This window comes from Periplaneta americana, chromosome 4 (genome assembly GCF_040183065.1).
Source record: "Periplaneta americana isolate PAMFEO1 chromosome 4, P.americana_PAMFEO1_priV1, whole genome shotgun sequence".
NCBI classification, from domain to species: domain Eukaryota; kingdom Metazoa; phylum Arthropoda; class Insecta; order Blattodea; family Blattidae; genus Periplaneta; species Periplaneta americana.
The window spans coordinates 123,124,115-123,152,048 of NC_091120.1; the positions used below are offsets into that span (position 1 = coordinate 123,124,115).

The 27,934-nt window shown below is 34.9% G+C and overlaps 1 protein-coding gene across 1 annotated transcript in view; it reads left to right on the forward strand.

Moving 5' to 3' along the window:
* The window catches only part of Src42A (Tyrosine-protein kinase Src42A), a 585,202-nt gene that overhangs the window by 499,240 nt on the left and 58,028 nt on the right, over positions 1–27,934 (forward strand). The window contains exons 4-5 of the mRNA XM_069823919.1: positions 6,436–6,604; positions 12,969–13,127. Coding sequence (XP_069680020.1) covers positions 6,436–6,604; positions 12,969–13,127 — 328 coding nt within the window. The remainder of the gene's footprint in view (positions 1–6,435; positions 6,605–12,968; positions 13,128–27,934) is intronic.

Below are 27,934 nucleotides of genomic sequence, written 5' to 3' on the forward strand. Positions count from 1 at the left end.
TAAATTTTTAGGGCAGCTTTTCTTGCGTAGATAATACTTTTGTGAACTTATTTTTGTATTATCTGAAAAATAGTAATCTATTAAGATAGTTAATGTAAATTTTGAATTGTCTTATTGCATTTAATGTTGATGAGAAAAGTATGTACACATACATGCTGCATGCGCACGCACATACACACATAATGTTCGAAATTGGGATTTAGAAGTTATGGTATATATTTTTGATATCAAATTAATTAAAAAGAAGAAATATGGATGGTCTGCAAGAATTAAAAATAGAACCAATAACATTTCATATCAATGCATTGATTCATTTGGCAGCATCTTCCATATGAAACAGATCATATCTGCCTCGACAGTTTGTAAATGACCAGTTATGAGTTAAATCTTAGCGGAGAAACCCAGAATGACAGGAGACCAACATGCCACTAGGTCTAATACATGCAAGGATAGAAGTTGTGTCAGTGGGTGTGATGATAACATAGATGATGATGATGATGATGATGATGATGATGATGATGGTGGGCTGTGCTGTTGAAAAATATATATGAAAAGTCCACTGCAAGAATGATGGATGTCACTTTCTTGTCGAAAATGAACCAAGACTGTCAATGCATAGCTTAAGACATATAGAATGTACATAGAGAGTTATATGGCATTAACACTGATAGTCATTGTCCAGTAATGATCGGAAAATCTCAATTAAGCTTTGAGCGCTAAGCATTTCAAACTTTCAATTGCTTCTCCTGCAAAATGTATTCCAAATGACATCCATCATTCTTGCAGTGGACTCTTCATATACTAAACTGCTTTATTCCATGAAACTGGTACTAATATCTCCAAGCATACAGCATGAGTTTCTGACATTACTAATGCTTGTAATGTTTCTGTACAAGGTTTTATTTTCTTTTGCTGGTTGGTACACTGTCACTTTTGATTCATTTCATCTGTGGATAACCTGAGATATGGTGTTTCGTATCCTCTGTATAAAAATATCATTAAAAAAATGCGCGAGATACGAGGTTTTCATCCTAGGATGATGATAATAATGAAGTATAAATCTTTCTTAAAGTCTCGGTGAATTACACGCAGTACATTTTATTATGACTGCTCTTGAAGTCACTTGTGTACTGTTACCATGAATTCATATTTAGATAATGCACTGTAATTAAAATGAAGGTTTTTTTTTATATTTGCATTTATTTATACAATCTTTAACATCTGTGGTCATATCGCGTGTGTAGGATCTTAGGATATATCGGTAGACTGTGGACTATTGTTGAGTTTATGTTTTTATTATCATATGTTATAGATTGCTTCTGTCCATGTAACTGATTTAGATTTTGTTTTAATGTTTATGACATTGATGATTAAGGCGGTGAGAATCATGGTATGTAAATTTCCAATCTGGCATTTGCTTTTGTAACTGAGGGAAATCATGAAAAACCTGAGTCATATTGGCCCATCATGGGGTTTGAATCCAGGATCTCCAGAATGCAAGTCTCAAATGTTACCATCTGAGTCAAGTTGCTTGGTTAATAAGGTGTTGATTCTGTGTTTGCCTGCTGCTCTTTTTTTGTTCTCCTTAAACTTGAGGAGCATTCCAATCATGATTGCAGAATAATAATAAATTTGAATGCATAATTTTGTGAAGAATTCAGGTATAGTTTCTTTTATGAAATGTTCAGTGCAGCAGCTGATTTTAACTGAACTTGCTCTGTAACTTTTAATTGAACTAAAGCAGTATTTTCAAATATATTTGTATACATTATGAATAAAAAGTAGCAAACCCACTCGAATACTGTGTGATTTGGATTTGTAGCCTTTAGATACCTACTAGTAAAGTTTAGACAGACCAGTAATATGTCTTTTCAGAATTGAAGTTGTGATAGACATGTCAGGATGAGAGTGCTTTTGTGTAAATATACTAAAATTGCAACACCATGAAGGAATCAAATTTATTTTACAAATTACTAATATTGATGTACATAAATGATTAACATTTCAGACCAATACACATGAATACATCAGTATTTTGTGAAACCTCCATGAGTTGCCATCAAAGCTACTATACGTCTGGCATTGAATCAAAGAGGCTTTGGATCTCTTCCTTAGGAATGGCCTGCCAGGGTGCTTATATTTGTGCCTACAGTTCATTTCAGCTGGCTGCTGGAATTTGTTTAACGGACTACTTGTAGACCAACCATATCCCATACATGTTCAATAGGCGACATATCTGGCAACTGGGCAAGCCACTGAAGAAGCTGAATGTACTGTGTGTTGAAGAGAGCTTGAACATTCCTGGCAACATGTGGTCGGGCATTGTCTTGCTGGAATATAGCATCAGGAGTGCGCTGAAGGAAGGTTATGACTTCCTGCCTCTATAACGTCCTCATGTACCGGTTGCTTTTGAGTCTAGCCTCAATATGTAGCTGCCGAGATCGTGAATGACACCCAATGGCACCATACACCATCATGCCTGGCATTTGGCCAATATGACACTGAACAATGCAGTCTCAATGATACCGTTGATCATGATATCGTCTAATGAGTATATGACCATCATTGTAGTCCAAGTTCAAATGGATTCGTCCAAAAACACCACGTGTTGCCAATCTGCACTCCACTCTGTGTGTTCACGAGCTCATTGTAGCCTGAGACATCGATGATCTAGGGCAGGCCTGGCCAACTTGTTTTATGGTGTGATCTACCTTTTCTTGTTAAGACCTGGTGCGAGTTACTATATATATATTCACCCCACCTCATTACCACAAATACAAAATTTTAAATACAATATCAAAGTACATTAGATATGTATTTAATAATACAAAGTAACACACTATTTTAAGTTACTTTACCTTGTTAATGAGAAAATTGTGGTTTCATGTCATCTACCAGGCTTTCAAAATCAGGCATATATTGTGACAGCGCCAGTCTCAAGGAACTTTCCAAATGCAGGTCCGTTAAACTGGAATGATGTTTTGTCTTCGTTTGTTTCAAGTATAAAAATGCAGACTCACATAAATATGTTGATCTGAAGCAAGAATGCAACATTTCACTGCATTTCCTAACATTGCTGTATTTGTATCGGGAAACATATTTCCAAAATTCTTCTTCTGATGACCGTGCCTTTAAGAACATATCACACTGAAGAGTTATAATCTCATTTTCAAGAGATACATTATCCATGGAGAAGATCATACTGATTTTCCCTGCGATGTTCTTTCTAAGTCTTTTCTGAATGGGAAATAAAGATATTAAATAATATCTTTGATGTTTTTTTTTTTTTTTTTTTTTTTTTTTTTTGAAGTCACAGAATCTAGATTCAAAGTCCGGAATAACTAACTTTACCGATTTCATCAACAAATTTCTGGGTTTCAGTCTCAAAAAATCAGGATATATTTTGTTCTTATGATCTTGCTACTTTGGGAAATGCTCGAAATTGTTTTGTTAAAGGTCAGTTACCATTTGAAACTGGTTTTGATAAGCATAAATCAGGCCAATCATGTCACTCACTGTCTTCTTTCTTTCTTGGAGCTCTAAATTCAGAGTACTTACTTTGCCTGTGTAATCTGTCAGAAATGCCAAGTCGCAGAGCTATACCACATCCTCTAACTCTTGGTGATCATCTCCCCTTTCCTCCAAGAATGTTTTAATTTCACTGAATAAATCATGGAATCTTTGGAGAAACTTACTCCGGCTGAGCCACCTTACATCCGTGTGTAATATTAAATCTCTATGTTTTCACCCAGTTGCATCCTGAAGAGGTCTTTGAAGAGACTGTCCTCAGATGGAATTTACAATTTTGAAGGTTGTGTCCATCTTTGTGTTTAAACGTTTGCTGGCCAGTACCTGCTGATGAATGATACAATGATAACTTTAAAAATCTGGAAAGTCAGCATCTTTCCGGCATAAAGCAGTGAAACCTTTAAAATGACCAGTCATACATTTTGTTCTGTCCATTGTAATGGATACTAACTTAAAGAGAAGCAATTTAATTTTATCAACAAAGTTTTTGAAGGCATTGAATATATCCAGACCTGTGATTTTCTCTTTCAGAGGAATCATATCAAACATTTCTTCTTTTGAGGTAAAATCACTAAAAACCATTCGTATAAAAACAATAATTTGAGCGGTATCACTAATATCCATTGAGAGAAAAGGCATTGCACTGACGTAGATATGTCTGTTTGCAATTGTTGGCTCACATTTTCATTCATTTTTTCAATTTTTCGCATCACAGTATTTCGTGATACAGTAACTGTAGGTCTTGAAAAGCAACCCTAATCTTATTATCGTTTTTGAAATTTTGAAAAAGTACATCTGTTATTTATATAAACATATCCTTAATAATTTCGCCATCACTAAACAGTTTACTTTTCTTGACAAGAAGATGGCTTAATTTGAATGATGCAATAGTTGCTGCTTTCGATTGTAAAACTGATTTTATGAAGAGTTTCTGGTATGACGATTTAAGTTCATCGAACTTGCGTTTTCTAACTTTATTATTGGGTGGAAAGTCCAACTGGTATTTGCTGTAGAGAGTATTGAAGTGCTCTTCTAAATTCCCTTTCGGGGCATTGGTACTGAAGCATTATAAATAATGCAATAACATTTGTCTTTTATCATAACAAAGAAGTAATCATGCTCCCACTCTTCATGAAAAGGATAAGTCTTGCTCCTTTTAGATAACTCATTTCATAAGATCACTAAATACAACATTCACTGTTATTACAAGTCGTAGTACGAGTGTGAGGCACTACTTTTAAGACACGGAATCAGAAGATGGAGTAATGAAGCTGATACAAACAAAAACACACAGGAAAACAATCGACTTCTACCTTTCGTGTATCAGTTGTTCTACACAGGGTAGTAGCGTTGCCTGATAATTACTGTTTAACAATGTCGCCAACTTGACAAAGACTAACCATGCTCCCAATAAACATAAACTATGTCGAGTCTTGTGGTTCTCTGCCATCTATCGTTCGCGTGACGCAGCAACTCAACTTGCCTGACAAAGGATCGCGAAAATTTAAATTATTCGATTTTCGTGGATTTTCACATTATAACTCGCTCACAGAACAAAATGTTAGCGATCGACCTGTTTGTCAGGCTTGATCTAGGGTCAAGGGAATCTGCCGCAAAGGAGTGCGTGCAACCAGCCCTCTGAGAAGCAGACATCGTTGAACAGTGGAAACAGACACCTGTTACAGTGCTCCACCGTTGTGCTAACACTTGTGATGAAACTGAACGATCCGTCACTATCATGCGGACGAGATGTCTATCATCCTGTGGTGTCACAGATTGTGATACACTGCCGGATTTTCGATGTGTCCGATTCTCTTCAGTTCATTGCTTCCACACTTGTATCACTGTAGTGGCATGATGTCCCACACGAGCAGCAATATCGCGATACGAAAATCCACCTTCACACAGGCCAATCATTCAAACTCTGGTGTTTGTTTATACTGCACCCTTTTAGCACAACGAGGCACAGTGACTCTTAAAGAAAGGTTTACTGCCTGTTAACTCTAATACATTGCTCATCTAGCTCCACAGCAGCTCTCTACGTGCCTACCACGACAGTTCAGAGGTCACTGCTGGGTTCAGGATGCAAAATCATTTTGAAATTCTAATCACTTGCTTGTCATACCCTGCGTTATATTTAGTATAATTTTCACATGCCTATGTACGTTGCTTCATGGTGTTGCACTTTTTACATATAGTAGTGTATTTTGAATAATTTCCAAATTACTAACATGTTAGTTTTTTGTTACCGGTACCTTGATTGTACTTTCACTTGGAAGAGGAGAATGATGAGTTAGTTAATCAGTAATAAGTTCTAGTTCATTACAATGAAGGTAATAAAAATGGCACGCCTATTTTGACATAGAGAATATTCAAGAAAATTAATTTGTGATATAATTTGATTTGGTTGGAAAACATGTTGTTTATAGAAAATTTGGTAGTAATTAATGAAAGTTAACAATTTAACCCAACATTTAGAAATTTTTTATATAACAACATACAATGTATTATGCGTTTTATACTGATTCATTGATTAAAAGTGTTGATTTATATAATTCTAATTGTTGCTCACAATTGGAACTTATGCATGGCTGAAATGTTTGCAACTATGTCATTTATTCTGTTAAACGAGATATTATATGGTAATGCAGTTTTTATTAAAATCCCATGTCCACAATTTGTAATTAAATTATAAGCTCTGAAAGGTTACAAATTTTGTAAAGGTTAATAGCTACTTGTCTATGACATGATACTTTTTGTATGGCAATTGGAATTTGCTTTGCTTTGTGAAGTAATATGTGAAACTGTAAGTAGATTGTAATTACAGGTCATAAAATGTGAGGAAAGATGTCAGTAACAATGAGTTACCAGTGTGCAAGAGATTGTATTGTAATGTTGTTTGTGCAGATTGAGAAGCCTATGACAAGTGGCCTGTCTCACAGCACACGAGACCAGTGGGAGATTGAGCGAAGTTCTCTCAAGTTCGTACGCAAGTTGGGACATGGGCAGTTTGGTGAAGTGTGGGAAGGATTGTGGAATAACACTACTCCTGTAGCAATCAAAACACTGAAACCAGGTGAGATAGAAAATTAATATTAAAATCAGTTCATACATCCAGTACTTACAATTTGTCGATTAAAGGATGTTGCCAATGGTCTGTAGTCTGAACGAACCATTTGAATATATCATAAATAAACACCTATAATAGTAATAGTTGGGTGAAATAGAAGTACTTATAAGTTAGGTTTACTTTTGCTTATTGTTAGGCATTATTATAGAATAGTTTTTATTTGTAGTTCTAGGTTTATTGCATCTATTTATTTATAGTTAGAAATAAATTTAGGTTTATTTTATTTTATTTTTTATTTTTTCTTTTATTGCTGTAATTATTGTATAATTTTGTTACTGTTACTGTTGCTCCAAGATATTTGAATTTTTCCATCTCTTCGAAGGATAAATCCCCAATTATTATATTTCCATTTCGTACAATATTTTGGTCACGAGACATAATCATATACTTTGTCTTTTCGGGATTTACTTCCAAACCGATCGCTCTACTTGCTTCAAGTGAAATTACCGTGTTTTCCCTAATCGTTTGTGGATTTTCTCCTAACATATTCACGTCATCCGCATAGACAAGAAGCTGATGTAACCCATTCAATTCCAAACCCTGCCTGTTATCCTGAACTTTCCTAATGGCATATTCTAAAGCGAAGTTAAAAAGTAAAGGTGATAGTGCATCTCCCTGCTTTAGCCTGCAGTGAATTGGAAAAACATCAGATAGAAACTGACCTGTACGGACTCTGCTGTATGTTTCACTGAGACACATTTTAATTAATCGAACTAGTTTCTTGGGAATACCAAATTCAATAAGAATATCATATAATACTTCCCTCTTAACCGAGTCATAAGCCTTTTTGAAATCTATGAATAACTGATGTACTGTACCCTTATACTCCCATTTTTTCTCCATTATCTGTCGAATACAAAAAATCTGATCAATAGTCGATCTATTACGCCGAAAACCGCACTGATGATCCCCAATAATTTCATCTACGTACGGAGTTAATCTTCTCAAAAGAATATTGGACAAAATTTTGTACGACGTCAACAAAAATGATATTCCTCGAAAGTTACCACAGTTGGTTTTGTCCCCCTTTTTAAAAATAGGTACAATTATGGACTCCTTCCATTGTTCTGGTACAATTTCCTTTTCCCAAATAGCAAGTACAAGTTTATAAATTTCGCTATCTAATGCACTTCCACCCTCTTGTATTAATTCTGCTGGAATTTGATCGCTACCTGGAGACTTGTACTTTTTCAGATTTTCTATCGCAATTTCGACTTCTGAAAGTGTGGGTTTGGGTATAAATGGCTCAGCAGTTTGTATTTCAATTTCGTCCCGATCATTTCTATTTGGCCTATGTACATTTAGTAGTTGCGCAAAATATGGGAAATGCGTGTTATTATTCGGTTGAGAAGCTCTTATCATCCAGTCTGCTGTCCAAAAATCTGAAAGTTAGAATTTATAAAACAGTTATATTACCGGTTGTTCTGTATGGTTGTGAAACTTGGACTCTCACTCTGAGAGAGGAACATAGGTTAAGGGTGTTTGAGAATAAGGTGCTTAGGAAAATATTTGGGGCTAAGCAGGATGAAGTTACAGGAGAATCAAGAGGAGTAAAATAGAAGCTTCTATTCTACTCCTCTTGAGGAGAATGGAGAAAGTTACACAACGCAGAACTGCATGCATTATATTCTTCACCTGACATAATTAGGAACATTAAATCCAGACGTTTGAGATGGGCAGGGCATGTAGTACGTATGGGCGAATCCAGAAATGTATATAGAGTGTTAGTTGGGAGACCGGAGGGAAAAAGACCTTTAGGGAGGCCGAGACGTAGATGGGAGGATAATATTAAAATGGATTTGAGGGAGGTGGGATATGATGATAGAGACTGGATTAATCTTGCACAGGATAGGGACCAATGGCGGGCTTATGTGAGGGCGGCAATGAACCTTCGGGTTCCTTAAAAGCCATTTGTAAGTAATTAAGTAAGTAATTATTGTATAATTGTAATGGTATTATTGTATATTATATCACTGCCACCGGATGTATACCCAATTGTAGTGTTAATAAATAAATAAATAAATACATACATACATACATACATACATACATACATACATACATACATACATACATACATACATACATACATACATACATAATGATTCAAGCTATTCTTATTGGCCATAAAGATCATAATAAAATACTTCAGACTACAGTGATTACCTTTCTTGTCATTGAATCGAAATTCGAAGGTAATAACAGTCCTTACAATGGTTTTTTTTCAGAAGGGAAACAAAATAAAAAATCCCTTTTCTTAAATTTACAGCACGTAAAACAACTTTATTCCTGAATGAAAGGGCTTCAATTAAAATTTTTTTCTGACTGATATCTATGCAGGTCCTGATGTTCGAATCAAGAACTGAGAAAGCACTTTGTTGTATGAGTTTTGAGATCTTGTGAAAGGTCGTTGAAAATTTTCAGAGTTGGGCGAAAATGACTTTAAGGGGTTAATTTGTGCTGAGTGCTCAGGAATAAAATAATGTGCATCATAGTCTTCTATATGTTTGTGCCATTTTATTGAATAACAGATCGTATTACCGAATCACTTCTTGTTTTAATTGCAGGAGTTTGGAGCACATTTGAGGGCAAGGAATGGAAGAGAGCACATGCCTCTTTCCATAAAATAAAATGTTAAATTTATACGTATATTGATTATATTTTTAATGTTTCTTATAAAAAGAGTAAGGAATTAAATATTTTTTTTTTATAAAATTATTGAAGTGCATATGTTTCCATAAATTTTATTTTTATTTATTTTTGAAAATTTTGATATAATTTTAATGTGTACATGAAGTTACATCTTTCATTTTGTTCCTTGTTTAGAATTTCGTTGACTTAAATACAATATTCCGGTACGAGGTTTATGGTTTTTCATCATGTCATAGATGTAGAAGCAACAACTTTGCAGAACAAAATATTGGCTCTATCTTTGGTCAAAGCACAGAAGTTATCAAGAGCTATTCTCAGAACTGAGGAGGGATTGGATTTTTCTAATTTGAAATTATTGTAAACAGTTCCACACTTAATTCTAGTGCATACATATACTTTTATTATTATTATTTTTTCCCCCTTTTGTAACTTTCTTACATATGTCGTAACCTTGTTTTATGGATTTGTTGCGTTATTAACTATTTGAAAATAATGTAATATTGTCATTTTTGGTTAAAAGTTTATTTTTTGTCACATGGTCGTATAATATTCACACACACAATTCAAGCATCTCCCTTCAGGGTTGCCTGCAGCTAGATATCTTCGAATGCCACTCTGCTCCTCCAGAGAACTCTGTCCTGCCAGTCTCTGTCAGCTTACCCCTGGATATCATTGCCAATCTTAATCTCTGCATCTAAATTCTGTGGGGACGTCCTTTTCTTCTTCTTTGTCATGGGGTTCCAATGAAGAACTTGCTTGGGTAATCTAGGTCCTCCATCCTCTTGACATGACCGTACCAAGTTAAACGTCTTTCCTCTATCTCAGCAGTCATCAGAACACTGCATTCTCAGGCTAGCGTCTCTTACAGCCCCAGCGTGCATCCAAGGCTTCTGGTGGGTATGCTTCTTCCCGCACAAAGGTGGATATAGCCATGTACTGTTTACCTGTAACCTATTTCAGCGATTGCTGACGACCACTGCTCTATCTGATCCATGATACTGGTGTTCTTATCCACTGCTATTTGAATGTCTTCTGTCGTCATGTGGTTCATTACAGTTTTTCTAATTCATCTCCTCCAGAAATTTAACTCTATGGCCTTCATACGTCTTTCTTGTTGTGTTTTGGTCGTCTCCACAATTCCGCGCCATACAATGTGATACTGTCAAGCACAGTGTGGTATAGAAGTTTCTTAACATCGAGAGATATACTTGGGCTTCGCAGGACAGTGTGTAACATCCTTGTACAAATTCTTCCTTGTTCTATCATCCTTTGTACAGCTTGATTCAGGGATTTTGTCTTTTGCAAAAAGTAAGTAGATAGACTAAAAAGTCGGCCTGGGTAGCATAGTCGGTATAGTGCTGGCCTTCTGTGCTCGAGGTTGCGAGTTCGATCCCGGCCCAAGTTGATGGCATTTAAGTGTGCTTAAATGCGACAGGCTCATGTCAGTAGATTTACTGGCATGTAAAAAACTCCTGTGGGATGAAATTCTGGCACACCGGCGATGCTGATATAACCTTGGCAGTTGCAAGAGCATCATTAAATAAATCATAATTTAAATTTTTAGACTAAGCGCGAGTTACTCATCACTACTGGCAGGCTGGGTCGCACAAGTCAGGCCCGCACAGTCATAACATACTCTCTGTCTTAAAAACACAATATTGTTCCACACGTCCTGTTACTAACCACTATGTCTGTTGACTAAACAATGTTATGACGACTTATATTTTCTTGACATGGAGTGTGTCTCAGCTACGAGCATAGATATAATTTTCATTCTTTCTCTTCCCTCTTTCCCTTCTATGCACGTTTGTAAGTAAATTTCTTTCTTGTGATGCAACACAAAGCTCGCTCACTAGCCAAACAACAAATGAGCTGTACATCTACATGGCTGCTTCCACTTGAATCCATCCAATATCCAAGATATTTAGACTCTGATGTATCTTGCACTCCACCCGAAATCAGATATTCACACTTGTTAAAATTAATGGTTAATCCCCAAGCAGAATATTCGACGAAAAGTCTTCTTACTAAGAACTCTGCATCTTGTCTATCTTGGGCCAATATCATTTGGTCATCCGCGAAAACAAGAAAAAGAAGATAACTATTCTTAAGGGGGATACCCATTCTCTGGCCACCTCTCATCCACTTTCTCAAAACTACTTGTGAGTTTTAAAACATTTGGTGATGCTGAACATCCTTGCTTTAGTCCTTTATTCACAATAAATGGCTTAGACGGAGAGTAGGCATTCCTGTTTTACATAGTAAATGTTCCTCGAATGAACTAAGTTTAGCAGAGCAATGTTCTTTGCAGATACCTCTACCTTCTCTATTTTCAAAGAAAAGGCCAAGGCATGTTATCATAAGTCCATAAAGACATGTGGAGCTCCTCATTCCTAGCATTCATCTTCTCAGATATTTGTCTTAGTATAAGTACAAGTATATTATCCATGCATGAACCCATTTTGTTCCTCACTTGATGGATATTCTGAAAATGCTCTAATATTTACAATACAACTCAATACTCGTAGAAAAACTGTGCATCACTGCAATTCCTCTGTAATTTGTATAGATATTCTTGTCCCCTTTTTTAAAATCACATGTTAAATAGGACTTCCTGATTCCACTGGAAAATGATTTCGACTCGAGAATGTCATTGAGGAAATTTGTAGAAGCTCTTAATGCTACCAGGCCAGCATATTTAAGAAGTTACCTGTTAATCCCTCCAGATTCTGGAGATTACATTTTTGAGTCATGTCAGCACATCAACAATTACTTCCTCCATAATTGGCTCGAAATCACACAAATCATGCATGTTTGGAAGTGAAAATTCTCTCCAGCTCTCTTGAAAAAGTGCTCCAAGTGTTATCCGATCCTCCAGTGATATAGATGAAGTTCGTGCTTGATAATTGCTATTTTTTCTCAAGGCTTTGAGGAATTTCCAAGCATGAGTTGATCGAGCATGCCCTGATGAGCTGCTAATTTCAGCATATTTCCCTTCCCACATCTAATTTTTTAGTTTATTTACCTCTTCTTGAACCTGAATTTTTTAGTTTATTTACCTCTTTCTGTTGGGCATATTTGTCCCAGTTTCTCTGATCCTGCTTTACCATCCATTCTTGATATAGTCTTCTTAAAATCTATATTCTCTCTTAATTCTTCCTGCCACCAATCATTCTGTTTGTTGTAAAATTTAGAGCCTAAGGCCTCTGTTGCTACCATCTGGAATATCTCCTTAACCCTCTGATATTTTTTCCGAAGAGTTAATCCACTTAAATGGATCATTTTAAATTTCTCTTCGAGTCTGTTCTGATAATAAGGCTGTTTCACTTTTCCTGTTAGAGATTTTCATGATCATTACCACACTGAAATCTATTACTGGTATAATGGCAGATCTGAATATAGAACTTTTTCTTTAATTACTTTTAGATACTTAGGTTCAGCAGAGAAAACAATAAAAACTAGACCATCATGGATGACCAGACAAAAATGAATATACAAATAGTTACAATTCTTGACAAATGTTATTTTTTTAATTGGTGCTTCTCATCAGAAGTAGTTACTAATTTACTATAAATTGGTTTATGTTACTATTACTTGCTATCTGTTATTTGATGATTCGGTTTCTTGTTTTCAACATTACACTCATTATATTTTGTAGGTACTATGGATCCAAAAGATTTCCTGGCTGAAGCACAAATAATGAAAAAGCTTCGGCATCAGAAGCTGATCCAATTGTATGCTGTGTGTACCATGGAGGAACCAATATACATCATCACAGAACTTATGAAAAATGGGAGCCTGCTAGAATTCCTGCAGGGTTTGTAAAATTTCACCACATCACATAATATATTATTTATTTTTAAAATGCAAGAATATTTAAAATTGAATGAATGAATGAATGAATGAATGAATGAATGAATGAATGAATGATCCGTTTGTGTCCCATTAAGGGCTAAGGCCTCCTTCCTATTCCACATGCTCTATGATAGCTCATATTATTTCACTACACTTGAGTGTTTTAATTAGTGTTCACATATGTAGCACTGTCATGGTTTGTCTTGCACTTATTTTTGCTTATAGGCTACTCCAGGTACTTCGGGTCCTCACTGTACTAGACTAGGCTTGGCCAACTTAATATCTATCGTGGGCCATATTTAATTCAGAGAACTCCACCAGGGGCCAGATCATGCCATAAGTTTAGTTTTATCCATGCGGAAGGAAAAATACAAGTTATAATTAATATAATTTAATGAATCAAGATCAGATGCCTGGAAATTTGTCATTACTCAACACAAAATAGTAATAGGAAAATATATTCCTCTTTCAGCACGAATGAAGACAAAAATTTTGTGCAACATGGTTTCTATGGTCCTTCCTTAAATAATTGAAATCTTTCTAAGCCTAAATTCTTCTATACATGCTGATTAATGACGTCATTGTGGTTTCTAATTATGGGAAATAAATTGTATAAAGACCTCTTTTAATTGTGGGGTTGTCGCTCGAAGAATATATAACATAGCATCTCAAAATCTGTGTTCTTAGCTTTCACATGCTTTGGTGGAGGAAATGCAGCTTTCATAATTATGTAGGTGTTTACAAAAAAAAGTGTTCCTCCCCCCCTATTGTTTTTCCCAACTGTAAAGCAAAAGCCAGGTAACCTATGACAAATCCTTGGTCTCATCTCGCCAAATACCATTTCTCTATCACTATTTTTGACGACATTAAATAACCTATTAGTAGTAGATACAGCATTGTTAAATAAAAAAAAAAATTTACTGGTGCTTGAAAACATCCTAGACTCTGTGGCTTGTGGTTTTTATTTTATATAAAATAATCCTTCACAAAAGTCAGTATGTTAAGAAACAGTAAACATCCCTTCCCCCTCAAGTCAGCTTTCAAGGAGCAGTCACTATTGTTTTGGACATATAATAAAAACTTCCTTTTTAACCACTACAGTCTTTTGTTCAGTATCATCACCCTTGGAACAGAACTGTAGGGAGCTTATTTTGGACTTTCTTGAAACTTCAAGACAAGTTCATTGTTATTAAAAGCTTTGAAAGAGAATATCCAACACAGAGAAAACTTATACAGTGTATTGTAAAACACTGTAAACTTGCAAAGTGTTCCGATAAAAGAGAATACTATGTTGGTACAGTAGTAAAATTATTATTTTGAAAAGTAAACCTCAGAGTCCCAGAGGCCAGAATAAATCAGGTTGCTGGTGTCAGTTCGTCATCGCTGCACTAGACCAATGTACTCCAGCAATTTTTCTAAAGGAGTCTGCATTTTAAAATTAGTCATCCAAAAATAAATTGTACAGTATATAATGAAAAGTGTTATTGTATGTAATTTTGATATCTATCAATGTAATACATTCATTTGTTTCAGTTGCAGATGTACAAGTGGCGTTCTCTTGTACTCAGTATATTATATTTCCATTTCATTTTGAGAGTGTTCAGATAAGAGTCATTCCAAGTCAAATCGCACAAATTTAACCTCGAACTGACTTTCATGTCTGTGATTTAGATAAAACAAATTTTGCACATTATATGGATTGAAAACATAAATACGTGTTTTATTATTGTTGTCTATATCGATTATTGTAGTAGATATGTGTTATCAAAGATTCTGAAACAGTTTGCACATCATTATTGTTAAACGTGATTATCTCCATTAATAATCATCACAGAGATTTGCTCTTGAAGGTGACAGTACATACTTTGTTCTTCGCATTATAATATAAAAATATAAGTTTGTTAACTTTGTCTTAAAAAACATTTAAACACATAAAGATATGTTTTAATGGCAGCGACTTACTTTAAAATTACAGAAAAAAATCCTTAAATACCTTGAAATTATTTTAACCACTCTTAAAAAAATCATGCTACTCTGAGCCATTGAAGAATAATTAAATGATTCACCAAGCTGCGCGTCTTGAGTTCGCGGGCTGCATAAGTACTGTTGCAAGATGATGTGCAAGTGCAGCTCTGGATGAGAGTCATGTGACCACTTTACACTGTTCTATGGTCAGATATCACTCTTTCACGTAATTAATGTAATGTAGTACGGTATTTAAATATTGTTTTTGTGAAATATACACTTGTAAGAATGATAACTACAGTTTACACACACTGCACTTTTAAAACTAATCACCTACAACCAATTCTATTTAATGTCCACCACTTTATTCTCACTTTGAAGTGAATAGTTCTTTATTATGGCCTGAGATTGTGTCAGTGGAACAAAAGAATGAAGTTGTAAGATACCTCGTACCACTTTTGCTTGTTGATACCTTGAGTAGAAAATATAGCTAAGTTATTTGTATTCGCTAATGGTAAAAATTTAAAAGGAATATTATAAATAATATTAATTCCATCAAGCATTAATTTAACATTTTAATGATGAACATAGACACAAACTGAGTGCGTGCCACCTGTTCCAGGGAGTACACATTCCTTTGGTCTGAGTTTGAAAATTTTTGAAAATCCTATTTTGATATATGGATATTGCTCTTTGAAAGACTGGTAAGTTTTCTTAAGATTACATAGTACTGTATTAATCTTTTCTGTTTGTGAACTCTCTTTCCATCTTCTTTAACTAAAACACAATTCTTTTTGCCAGCCATAACCCTCCTCACATCATCAGAATTATAAAATTGAACAACCTTCTCTACTATAAATGTTCCCAAACTTTTTCCCGATTTAGGATTAGGAGTAGCCAAAATCCCCTTTTCTGCTCCTACTTGTTTAGAAATTCATGTCATGTGAGTGGTGACATTAAAATATTGTTGAATTTTACTGTAGAATCAAGTTAAAAAAATGTTTAATATATGTATTTTGAGATTTCTGTCATCTGTTTCATGAAAGAAGTTTATCAATTTCTATATTATATCGGAATTATTTGAATTTTCAACTGAAGTTGTGTCTTCTGTGATATGAAATATTATATGTTTAAGTATATCTGTAACTTTCTGCATTTTTTTTTGTTTTGGATATTTTTTTAGATAATTTTGTCTTCTTTATTGGCGATTCTCAATCATCACTAAGCTCTCACACATCTTCAATATATTATTTTTAAAGTTATTTCTTACTCGAAAGCAATCTGAAATCAGCGTAGTTCTATGTAAAATATAATAGATTATACTTTCTTTTTGCATTTTTAAAGTACCGATTAGCTGTTATAAAAAATAATTGTTTAAAAAGTGACCCTCTAAAACAACCTCATCAATAAATCGATTAATATAATATTCCATTTGTTCCCATTTCAAATGACACCAACACTCACTATCTATGATGCATAGAATCTTAACAATGAGCATTTTCATACTGCGTCGTGCATGAATTTGTTATATAATTAAAAGAGTATAAATAGTAAAATATTAAAGTATGATTCCAGAAAAAATTACAGACCTCTTATTTTGATCTGCAGAACATATTTTAGAAGATTTAAGCAAATACTGAATAGTCACGTTTCGTATACAGGTGTTTGATTTGACATGCACACAACACAACACAACACGATACCTACTCCGAAAGACTTAGGAGTTATTGTTAGATAAATTAAAGGGAAACTGCTAAGTGTTGAAGGGACATTATGTGCTTTTAGAACTAGAGGTTATCTGTTTATTTACGTAAAGTAACACCGCACCACTGATAATGTATTACTCATTCCCGCTGCGCCTATCACAGCTGCATGCTCCAGCGTGCAGTGTCACTCAATCCGACCCGAACACAGCATCAGTAAATTATTTGCACAGCGACTTCTTATACGAATAGCATTCTAAAACCAACGCAGTTCTACATAAAACATTTCAAAGAATATAATGATATTTTTTCCCCTTTTTAGAAGCAAGTCCCTGATATATAAAAATGTATTTTAAAAATATAATCCCCTAAAAGGGGCTCATTTTATATTTTGATTGAACACTAAAAATTAGTGTATAATACTGCAATTATTGCACTTTAAAATGATATAAATACGAAATTTCTACGGTTTATAGAATCTTCAGTATAACCATTTTCATAATACATTGCATCCTAATTTACGAAAAAAGTAACATTTAATAAATGACTAAATAATTGTGTCAGCCCGAAAAAATTATACATGGGTTATTTAATTTAATCAATAGAATATATATTAAAAAATTGAAGCAAAGACTAAGTTGTCATGTTTAGGTAGGTGTTCGATTTGATATGGAATGACTCATAAGTCTCTAAGTAATATCAAATAAATATTTTATTATATTTTTCCGTCATTGACTTAACATATAATATCATAGAGTGGAACTCTTAATATTAGCCTACATATTTTACAATTTATACAAACGTTTTCGTCACCATTGTGTCATCATCAGATACATGTAATTTTCAATATGTTAACCTCATTTGTATGGTATTTGATTGTAATATAGTAGAATGGAATTGTTAACACAATATTAAAGGTGAATGCTAAAGGACTTATATTAAGTTAAAAAGTTAAAAACATTTTAAAAGATACACTACGAACTTTCACTTACTAATAAAACAAACATTTTTATAAATATATAAATATTGACGAAGAATGTTGCATCACAAAACATTATAATAAAGACAAAATACTTATTAATGAAAACTTACCCAGTTTACAAAACACTCTATACAACATCTGATCACTCACATGTATCAATACATGCATCCAAGAGCAAACCCTCTACCATCATGATATACAGTCGCTCTCCAGTTTTCAGTCAAGTAAGAACACACAAATACCAACAGTAAGTATTATATAACATTAAATAATTTCACAGACACAAATGAACATATTTTTACGCAAAGTCATTCAGTTTCCATAGGTAACATTAGATCTGTACTTAGTCCAGCCCTCTTAAATAACATGTTGCATAGCCTACCTGATGTCATTCCTTCTGACGTCAAAATATGTATTTATGCTGATGATGTTTCATTATGGGCTACCAATAAAGACCCAGACAGAGCATTAAAATCTATTCAAATAGCCACAAATAATATAAACACTTGGGCATGTAAATGGAAATTATCTATATCGCTTTCAAAAACCGAATACACTGTTTTTACAAGAAAATGTAGTCTGAAAAACTATAAACATCCCATTTTCATCAACAATCTGCAAATCCCATATAATCCAACTCCAAAAGTTCTCGGCATTATTTTTTATGGAAAGCTCCTATGGCACGCACATATCAATCATATTATTACACAATGTGTGCCTAGACTTAAGCTTTTAAAAATTGTTGCAAACAAAAAATGGGGATCTGATATAACAATGAGATCATTTTATATAGCTTATATAAGATCCAAATTATTATATGAGTTGAAGTTTGGGGTGGTACATCAAAGACACACCTGAAGAAAATTACTACTTTCCAAAATGCCGCATTAAAACTGTGTTTGGGAATGCCTAAAACTACCTCAACATGTGCAGTAGAAATTGAATGTAATGTCCAACCTGTTTGGTTATATATACGTGAGAAAATTCTTAAAATTCACCTTAAGCTTCAGTCTTCGTCAAGATGTATGTTTTTTCAAATAACGGATCACAACTTCAGCAAGTTTTATAATATACAAATGGAAGACGTTCCTTTAAATGTAACTTCTTTAATGATGGAACAAAATTTAGTTGTCAATGAAACTCCACCATGGATGTGGAAAAGGCCAAAGTGTTATATTAATATCCTTGGGGATTATACTAACAAGAGACACCTTTGACCTCGAACGATCGCAACTGCACGAAAACATGCTTAGAATAACAATCGATCATAAACAAAACAGTGGTGTATGTCATTTCCATGCAAAACTTCGCACTTGTCTGCTAGTGTCATTAGATGGTGGCATATTGTAGCTGCATTAACCAGTGCTCCAGTTATGTGAATGGTATCGCTGCAGTACATATTTGTCTCTTGGAGTGTTTGCAAGTGGGTTACTGTGTAAACTGTGTACAGTGCAGTGATATCATGACGAGAATTAATCCTACAAATGTGGTCCAGATATTAGGGACAAAGTTGCGACGTGCTGAATATGGAAATGACATCGGGGCCGAGGATATGGAGTTTGCGGATATATTATATAACATAATAATTCAGAAATATAATGGGGATGACACAGAAATACATGACATTACATTGGATAGATATATTAATTTTGAAGGAGAGGAGGAACCTGAAGGTGGCTGTTCAAGCAGTATACGACGTTCATCTGCAGAGCAACAGGAACAGTCAAGTCAAAGTGAGTACGAACTCTCTCCACCCAAATAGTTGAGGTCCAGTGTATTAGAAGATATTGATGACAGCGTATTAGTGAACATTTATGAAGACTATTACAATCGTGGCTTCAATTCCCATAGCAAACTAATGGTGCTATAAGTGCATTAAAAGTAAATCAAATTGCTCATTAATTCTAAATTATGTGTCTAACAAACAGCGAGCAGGAGCTCATTTCAAAGGAAACAGACTGTCGCAATTACAAACTATAAAAGAGCATGTAATATCGCAATTTGATAGTGCAAGGAGGTATAGATCTACAGTTCACTATTGGCATCTGCAGATGTGGGCACTGGAAGCGGCTAAAATGGTTGGCTTGGACAATTTCAAAGCTTCCATTTCCTTTATCGACCATCTCAAGCGTGAATATGGTATTTCATCCAGGCATATTACTACATTTGTCACACGTAAGGACATAGAAGACGATAATAGTATACATCAGAAGGCACAACAGTTTGTGGAGGGAGTGAACATGTTTATAAGAGAGAAGGATGTGGAGAAAGGTAATGTTTGGAACAGTGACCAGAGTCAATTCCAGTATAAAATGTCTTCAGCATCAACACTGTCCCACAGAGGAGAGAAAACTACAGCCAGTGTGTTGCAGTCTGTACATAGCTCTACAATTGATGTGGCTTTATCAATGACAGGCAGACTAGCAAACAAGTTGTACATCTGTTTTCAAGAGACGCAAGGCACTTTCGGCCCAAATATTTCAAAGAAACTTGAAACAACCTGCCCACAAAACATTCATGTGGAGGCAAGCAAAGGTGGAAAAATGACTAAAGAACACATGAAACGTTTTCTAACTTCAGTCCTTGGCGAACATGTAACAAGTGAAGAGCCTATTGTTGTGTGATTCCTGGTCAGGTCATACAGATCGTACTCTTCTGGATGCAAGTTTTCCAAACAAAGATGTTATGCTGAAGATATTGCCACCGAAAACAACAAAATATTGCTAACCCCTTGATGTTTACTTCTTTTGGAAATATAAGCTCTATATCAGAAGTATTACTGATTTTGTAAGACTACAATGTGCCAAACCACAAGTGAAGATACATGATCGTTATTTCATCATGAAACTTCACTCTGTGATTTACAGTCAATTTGCTGCACCTACGTATAAGCCTTGTGGTGGAGGGCGGCGGCGGTACGATCATCCACTCCTCCTCTTTATCCTTCTTATATTGGCTGCTTTCGCCAGGTGGACGGCACATTGGAAGGATTGGATGTGCGCAGTGGAAGACTTTTAGAAATGAATAGTGTGAATTTGTAAAACAAATATAATTAACAATAATAAGTAACAATGTACATAAATGAAAAATGAAATAACAATAAATATGAAGTGGGTGAGTGAAAATAGGACAAACTAATCTGAAATGATATCCCCAGGATATGTAAATCATGTAAGTATCACAAGGCTGAGGCCAACACACTTATAAGTGATAAACAATCTAATATGGCCGTCTCTCGACAATCAATGACTAACCTATTAGCCATATGTTCATGAACCACTCTTTAATATATATATATATATATATATATATATATATATATATATTTATTAACTATCTAAGTATGAATCTGAACACAACACCCAGCCGGCACATTAACTTAATACATGATCCATTCGAGCATAGATACCACTCAATCTGAGTAACCAAACTATAAATACATATACACTCAATAAAAGAGAAACTCTACCCAGGATAAGACATACATGACTGATCACTATACATTACCCATTGCACATATTGCTCACATACTCTGTCCAAATTGCACTAACACAAATCTCTGCACTTTACAAAATGAATACCCAACGGAGAGAGAGAGGGATGGAGACAGATACACGTAATAAGTAACAGAGGATAATTCCAATCTCAAGGATCGTTTAAATAACAACAAAACTCGACGCATATGATAACAAAATAGCGGCGAAGGAAACCAATAATCAAATGGAGCAGGGAATACACTAAAACGATATGTGAGACTGTAACCACTGCTTTATCACTAACCATCTCGGAACATGAACTCACGTTTCAAATCAAATCTCATTACATAATTCCCAAATACAATTTACCTCAAACACATATATCTCACAAATATGTTACTCAATGCAAATACTAAAACTTGCCCCCAAGACGTATCACTAGCAAGCGATGTTTCAAACTACGATCCACTAAAATCCCAAAGGCACACGACGCAATTTAACTACTCCACTGATCTATCTCCAGCACATACAAAGCCCGAGTCACGCTGTCTATATCTGCCGCGTACCAAAATCCTAAGTCTTGTTAAATGTTTCTGCCGCGTACGAGAGCTTGAATCTGAGCCAACTATTTCCCTGTATCTCCCGCGTACGAGAGCCTAAGTCTTGTTAAGTGTATCTGCCCTGTACCGGAACCCGAGTGACGTTCCGTGTATCTCCGTTAAAACAGGTAAACTCTCTCCCCCTCTATCCTCGTGAGACGTAATGACCCGGCCAATAGGATTATTTGGAAAGAACAAATGAAGGGATTGATAGCACTATCTATTCTGTGACGTCTGATAGCGCTCTGACGGATGAAGTGACGTACTAGGTAAACGACTGTGGTAGTAGGCACGGCTCAGCCTATGTTGCAATATGCTTGGCGAAAGCCAAATTATGATATAGACATACCAACATCATCATTTGAAAATGTAATAAAATTAGTGTGTCTTTTGATATTGGTCTGCGTGAATGCAAAAGTGATTTGGAATGTGATAACGTGGCTTTTGTGAGGTGTCCACATTGTTTTCTTCCACTTTGTTTTACCCACTTCATCGAAATCCTGCATCTGCACTTTGAGGACTAATATAAGCACTATCAGGTGTGTGGTACTGCTGTATATGTGTGTTTTGTGCTATTATAAGTACTTTAAGCAGAGAGTTTTTGGCACTGTTGATTGAAAATGTAATGATACACTGATGTCATTGAATTACGTATAATTTCCCTCCTATTGTATTGATATCTTGTTACTTTGTTTCTCTCTATTAAAATGTCACTTGAGGTAGAATGCAACGTTTTGCATGGAAATGACACACACCCCTGTTTGTTTATGATCGATTGTTATTCTAAGCATGTTTTCTTGCGGTTTCGATCGTTCGAGGTCAAAGGTGTCCCTTGTAAGAATGATGCACCACATGTTTTTAATCTAGTGCCATGGAACTAATCTGTAACAAATATGAAAATTTTCTTCATATCTATACTGATGGGTCACGTAATCCTGATGATGGACTTTCAGGTGCAGGGTTTATATTCCAAAATATAATAAGAAATATTATATATCATGTTCATCTCCCTCTAGTCTCGAAAGAGAACTACTGGCCATAGAGGCAGCTCTTTTACATATCTGATATACTTGTATGCATTTTCAGTGACTCGATGGGAGCTATTCTAAATATCATGAAATATACGCCAACTTCCTATGCATAAATTACAATCTCTATACAAAAAATGTTAAATAAACTAAATCTTCAAAAAGAAATAGTATTCCTATGGATATCTAGTCATTGCGGCATTACTGGAAATGAGACTGTAGATAATATTGCTAAACAGGCAACATCTTTGGGGCCCAAACCTATGCAAATAACTTCTTTAACCAGCGTATATTCTGCAGTTAATTCTCATTTAACAAATTTATGGGTCGAATTATGGCTTTCTTCTGATAAAGACCAAGTACTTCAAAACATTCAAAAGAAACCTAATGATTTACAAATGTTCTGCAACATTCCCAGACACATGCAAACTTTCTTAGCAAGCGCCAGGACAGGCCATATTTTCACTCAGAACTATCTTCACTGTTTTAATCTTGTTGACTCTAGTAGTTGTTGCTGGTGCAACAATAACGAAAAAGATTTGGAACATATCCTCTTAAACTGCCCTGTCACAAACATCCATAGAACTCATTTAAAATCTGCAATCCCTGTAACCTTGGATAATTCTCTCCAATATATACTGAATACACCTCATCTTTGGAATGTGGCTGCTGAAATATACAACAAGCATCGTGCTTTTTACCCATCATTTGTAAGAAGAGGAAATTCATAGTGAAACATGTGTTGTCAGCAAATAGCTGGATACACTATGAAGATAGATAGATTAATTTCTACTTTTAATCCACATAAATAGAAATACAATCTGTGATCATGCACATGCAGATTCTTTATTTATTACAGGCCTGCACAAGGTTTGCGCTCTGCGAGCCGGCTCACAGGTCATGAGCGGAATGCAGATATTAGCTGCGCTCTGTATAGGGTGGACTGGAAGAAGGGGTGATCTCGTACAAAATGTACACAAAAGGAAGTACTATTACGAGTTTCATGAAATGAATTCCCGTTCAGTGTTTGCAAAACTATCTAGGACTTATTAATTAATACAGAAATATTTATTTTACAGAAATAATAGAAATTTGATACCTACTTAAATATACAATATCATTTTGTTATAGTTTTATTTATTAGTACATGAAAACGAGGTTTTATGCTGTTGGCAGCAGAAAGGAACAATAGCCTACTGATCATAATGAAACATCAGTTACAGATGTTCGATGCCTGCCTTTATTAATGTTGATTATAGAAAATAGTTGCTCACAAATATAAATGTTGAGCCAAACATAGCAATAATTTTCACAGCCAGCCTGTGTAGTCGTGGATATTATTGCTGAGGTTTAATCTTGTAAAACTCAACCAGGCTAGTAGTATTATTCAAACGATCTTTAGCCCTTAGGCCACATTGAAGATCAATAAGTCCGAGCTGTAAATCGTTAAATGTTATGTTTTATTTAACGACGCTCGCAACTGCCGAGGTTATATGAGCACATTTAAATGCAATCGACCTAGGCCGGAATCGAACCCGCAACCTCGGGCATAGAAGGCCAGCACTATACCAACTGCGCCAACCAAGCCCACCTGTAACTTATATGACACTGTTTCAACTGGTATTGAAGGAATTTATTATGATAACTTTAAACTTCTTTCCAATTAAGACAAGATTTTTAGTAGGCTATTTTACGATGCTTTATCAACAGCTTATGTTATTTAGCGTCTGAATGAGAAGAAGATGATAATGCCACTCAAATGAGTCCGGGGTCCAACACCGAAAGTTACTCAGCATATGCTCATACTGGGTCGAGGGAAAACCCCGGAAAAACCTCAACCAGGTAACTTGCCCCAGCCGGGAATCGAACCCGGACCACCTGGTTTCGCAGCTAGACGCGCTAACCGTTACTCCACAGGTGTGGACCTTAAGACAAGATCTTGGAACCTAGAATTAAATTTATTTTGAATTTCAATTAATATTTGCACATAATCGTTTAACATGGCTTCATTGCGAGCAGTTTCTATCATTCGAAAGTAAGCCATATTACCTTCCCGAAATTTACTTACGAAAAGTGTAAGTTTAGGACTGAAATCCCGTAATTTATTCAACATATCAACACTGAGCTGGCCTTTTCCCTGAAGAGAGATATTTAAATTGTTGAAGATTAATATCTTTAGTATCTTTATGTCTGGACTCGTAATGACGCATTATGTTATGTTTTTTTCTACCTTTCAAAATGTTGTGGCAGATAAAGCACTGAGTATTTACTCCAGCAGCTATGAAAAAATGAGCATTTTCCCATGCAACATTGAAAGAATTTGCCTGATCACCACTTTTCCGTCTTTTATATTCCTCCATACTGTACTGTAGCAGTAGGTAAGCAACGTGAAACAGTTACTGAGAATATGCACTGCACTCCACTAGATAGCTGAGTGGTCGTTTCCCTCTCCTCTACCTATAGCAAGTCTATGTCATTCTGACGTATCTTCCTCTCCGATTCAGCAAGCGGTAAACACAGCTCTCCCGCTCCGAAGGAGCGCTCGTGCTCATTGAGCGCTCTTTGTGCAGGTATGATTTATTGCATTAATAACTGCATTCAGTAAGTTCAATTTCATAATACTAATAAAACATATCTCTCCTTTTATTTTAGACAAGCTGAAAGCACCCGGCATTGCCCAGGTTGTTCTTTTTTTCTTTTTTATAATTACACTGGTTATTAGACTTTCGGAAATCTCAGAAACTCAACTATAAATAACCAAAACGAATTGCCTTTATTAAGCTTTCCTCACCATAAAGATGAATCTTTACATAGCGTCACTTACATGAATTAATGAACTTCTTAGCCAAATGTCTGAAAGGATTAACTCAATTTAGAACAGCTGTAGATCAGGCAACGAAAGAAAACATTTCATCACGTGCCTTACGTTCAAATGTTTTTAATTTGTATGTGTGTTTATTTATTTATTTATTTATTTATATATTTGGTTATTTATTTGTTTATTCTGACGTACTTATGGCCATCAGGCCTTCTCTTTCACATCACCAGAAATACATATAAAATAATAGAAAAATCAAACTATAAATAAAGTAAAACCAAACGAAAATTTGTACAGATTACAGTCATACAAAATTTAAATGAGTTAGCATTGTCTTGCACCAAAACAAAAACACTCCTCGGTCCCTATATGCCCACTTAGCATTATCTCAATGTTCTACAGATCTTACATTTTATTTCTGCCGGTCAATAACTGTTAAATTTCTTAGTTGTCAGAGTCAGCGTATTAAGAAAACATTACAACCTTTCGACCATCTCCTTCTCTCCCCACCGCAAATGTGATGTTGCACAGAGGCAGAGATAAAATAATTATAAGATCTGTACATTGATCTAAGCTGTATATTTCACGTAATTTCATATCTATGTATGCTTTCACTTGAATTTCAGAGGCAGCTGATGATAAACAGGGAATTCTCTCGTTTTTAATCTGAACCCATTGGGATGTCATTATGAGCCAAAATTTCTCTCTCTGTCGGTCGTACCAAAGAATCAATATAATATACATAGGATAATATTTTATTTATACGGTAGGATTTTTTACCCCTTGACCACTGTACATTCACCCTACCATACCCAGTTTTTTTAATATGACTTGAGAAATTATATCTAAAAAATTCAGAACATATTAATTATATTGATTCTTATTTTATATAATTGCAGAATACAGATACAATATAAACTCGCAATAAGTCATTTTTTAACATAAAGACTAATATTCTGGGGAACATATACAGGTATTTTAGAAATTAAGAGATTGTAACATACTACATTGGCAATGTGATTATACAGCTAGAATTTTGCAATAACACATTTTCGGACATGAACAAAAATATTTTGAGGTGTATATTTTAGAATTAATGCAGTGTTATTTTCAGTCTATTAGGTAGTCGTATATTCACATAATCTACTACATTAGGAACATGACAAAATTATCATTGAATTGCTTTTTGATATGTGTAAAATCTTCCCCCCCCTCCACTCCTTTGTATAAAATATAGTTGAGAATGTGATAAATGCGCAGTTTTTAAGTTAATGTCTGCTACTTTGAGCGACTGTCCTTGAGCATTATTTTAATATGGCCATTAGAAACGATAGTCACACCGAAATTGTAATTGCTTAAAATCTAAAGGGTTGTTAGTGGGTATCATAGCAATACGTGGAATAAAAACATCTTCTGCTTTTGCTTTTCCAGTTAATATTGCCACTTCTATTATGTTTCGCTCGAGTTTTTCACACCAGTTCTTGTTCCATTGCATAATTTTGGTGGGTCGTTATTTCGCAATAGTAGGTACTGTTAGTGATTCAATATTAAATATTAAATTATGTGGTAGCAATCCTTGTAATATCAAAGAATTCAAGAATTCAGTTGGGTAAAACATAGCCTGCTCACTATCTACAACTTCATCGAGAAATTCATAATATGGTCCTGGACTGTTTAAAGATATTTATTGCATGAATTGTGTAGATATTAAAATAATACTGAATTCACTTTGCAACTTAAATGCGCGATAACTTTGTCGTAAACCACTTAAAAACAATAACGTAAGTTTAATTTGCACATCATTCAAAACAAATTTCTATTACAATCTATATAATACACTTAAAATAAATTTAATTTTAGATAATCTCCGATGAAGTTCCACAATATACACCACTGCTTCCAAATTATGTATGATAACATCATTGTAAAAACTACATAAAAGTAACTATGTAAGTCTATCCGCACAGTCAGTCTACTTAAACATCTCTCTAATAATTAATATAATATCTCTACAATACTCTTTCTCTTTTTAGATAATATTTCGACAATAGTTCCACAGTTTGCATCATCAAATTGTACAAAACTGGAATACGAGAGCAATTACAGCTCGATTCAGCATTAATGGCCCTTGTCCTTGGTTGTTTGTCTAGTGAGCGAGCTGTGTGTTGCGTCATAAGAAAGAAATTTAATCACAAATG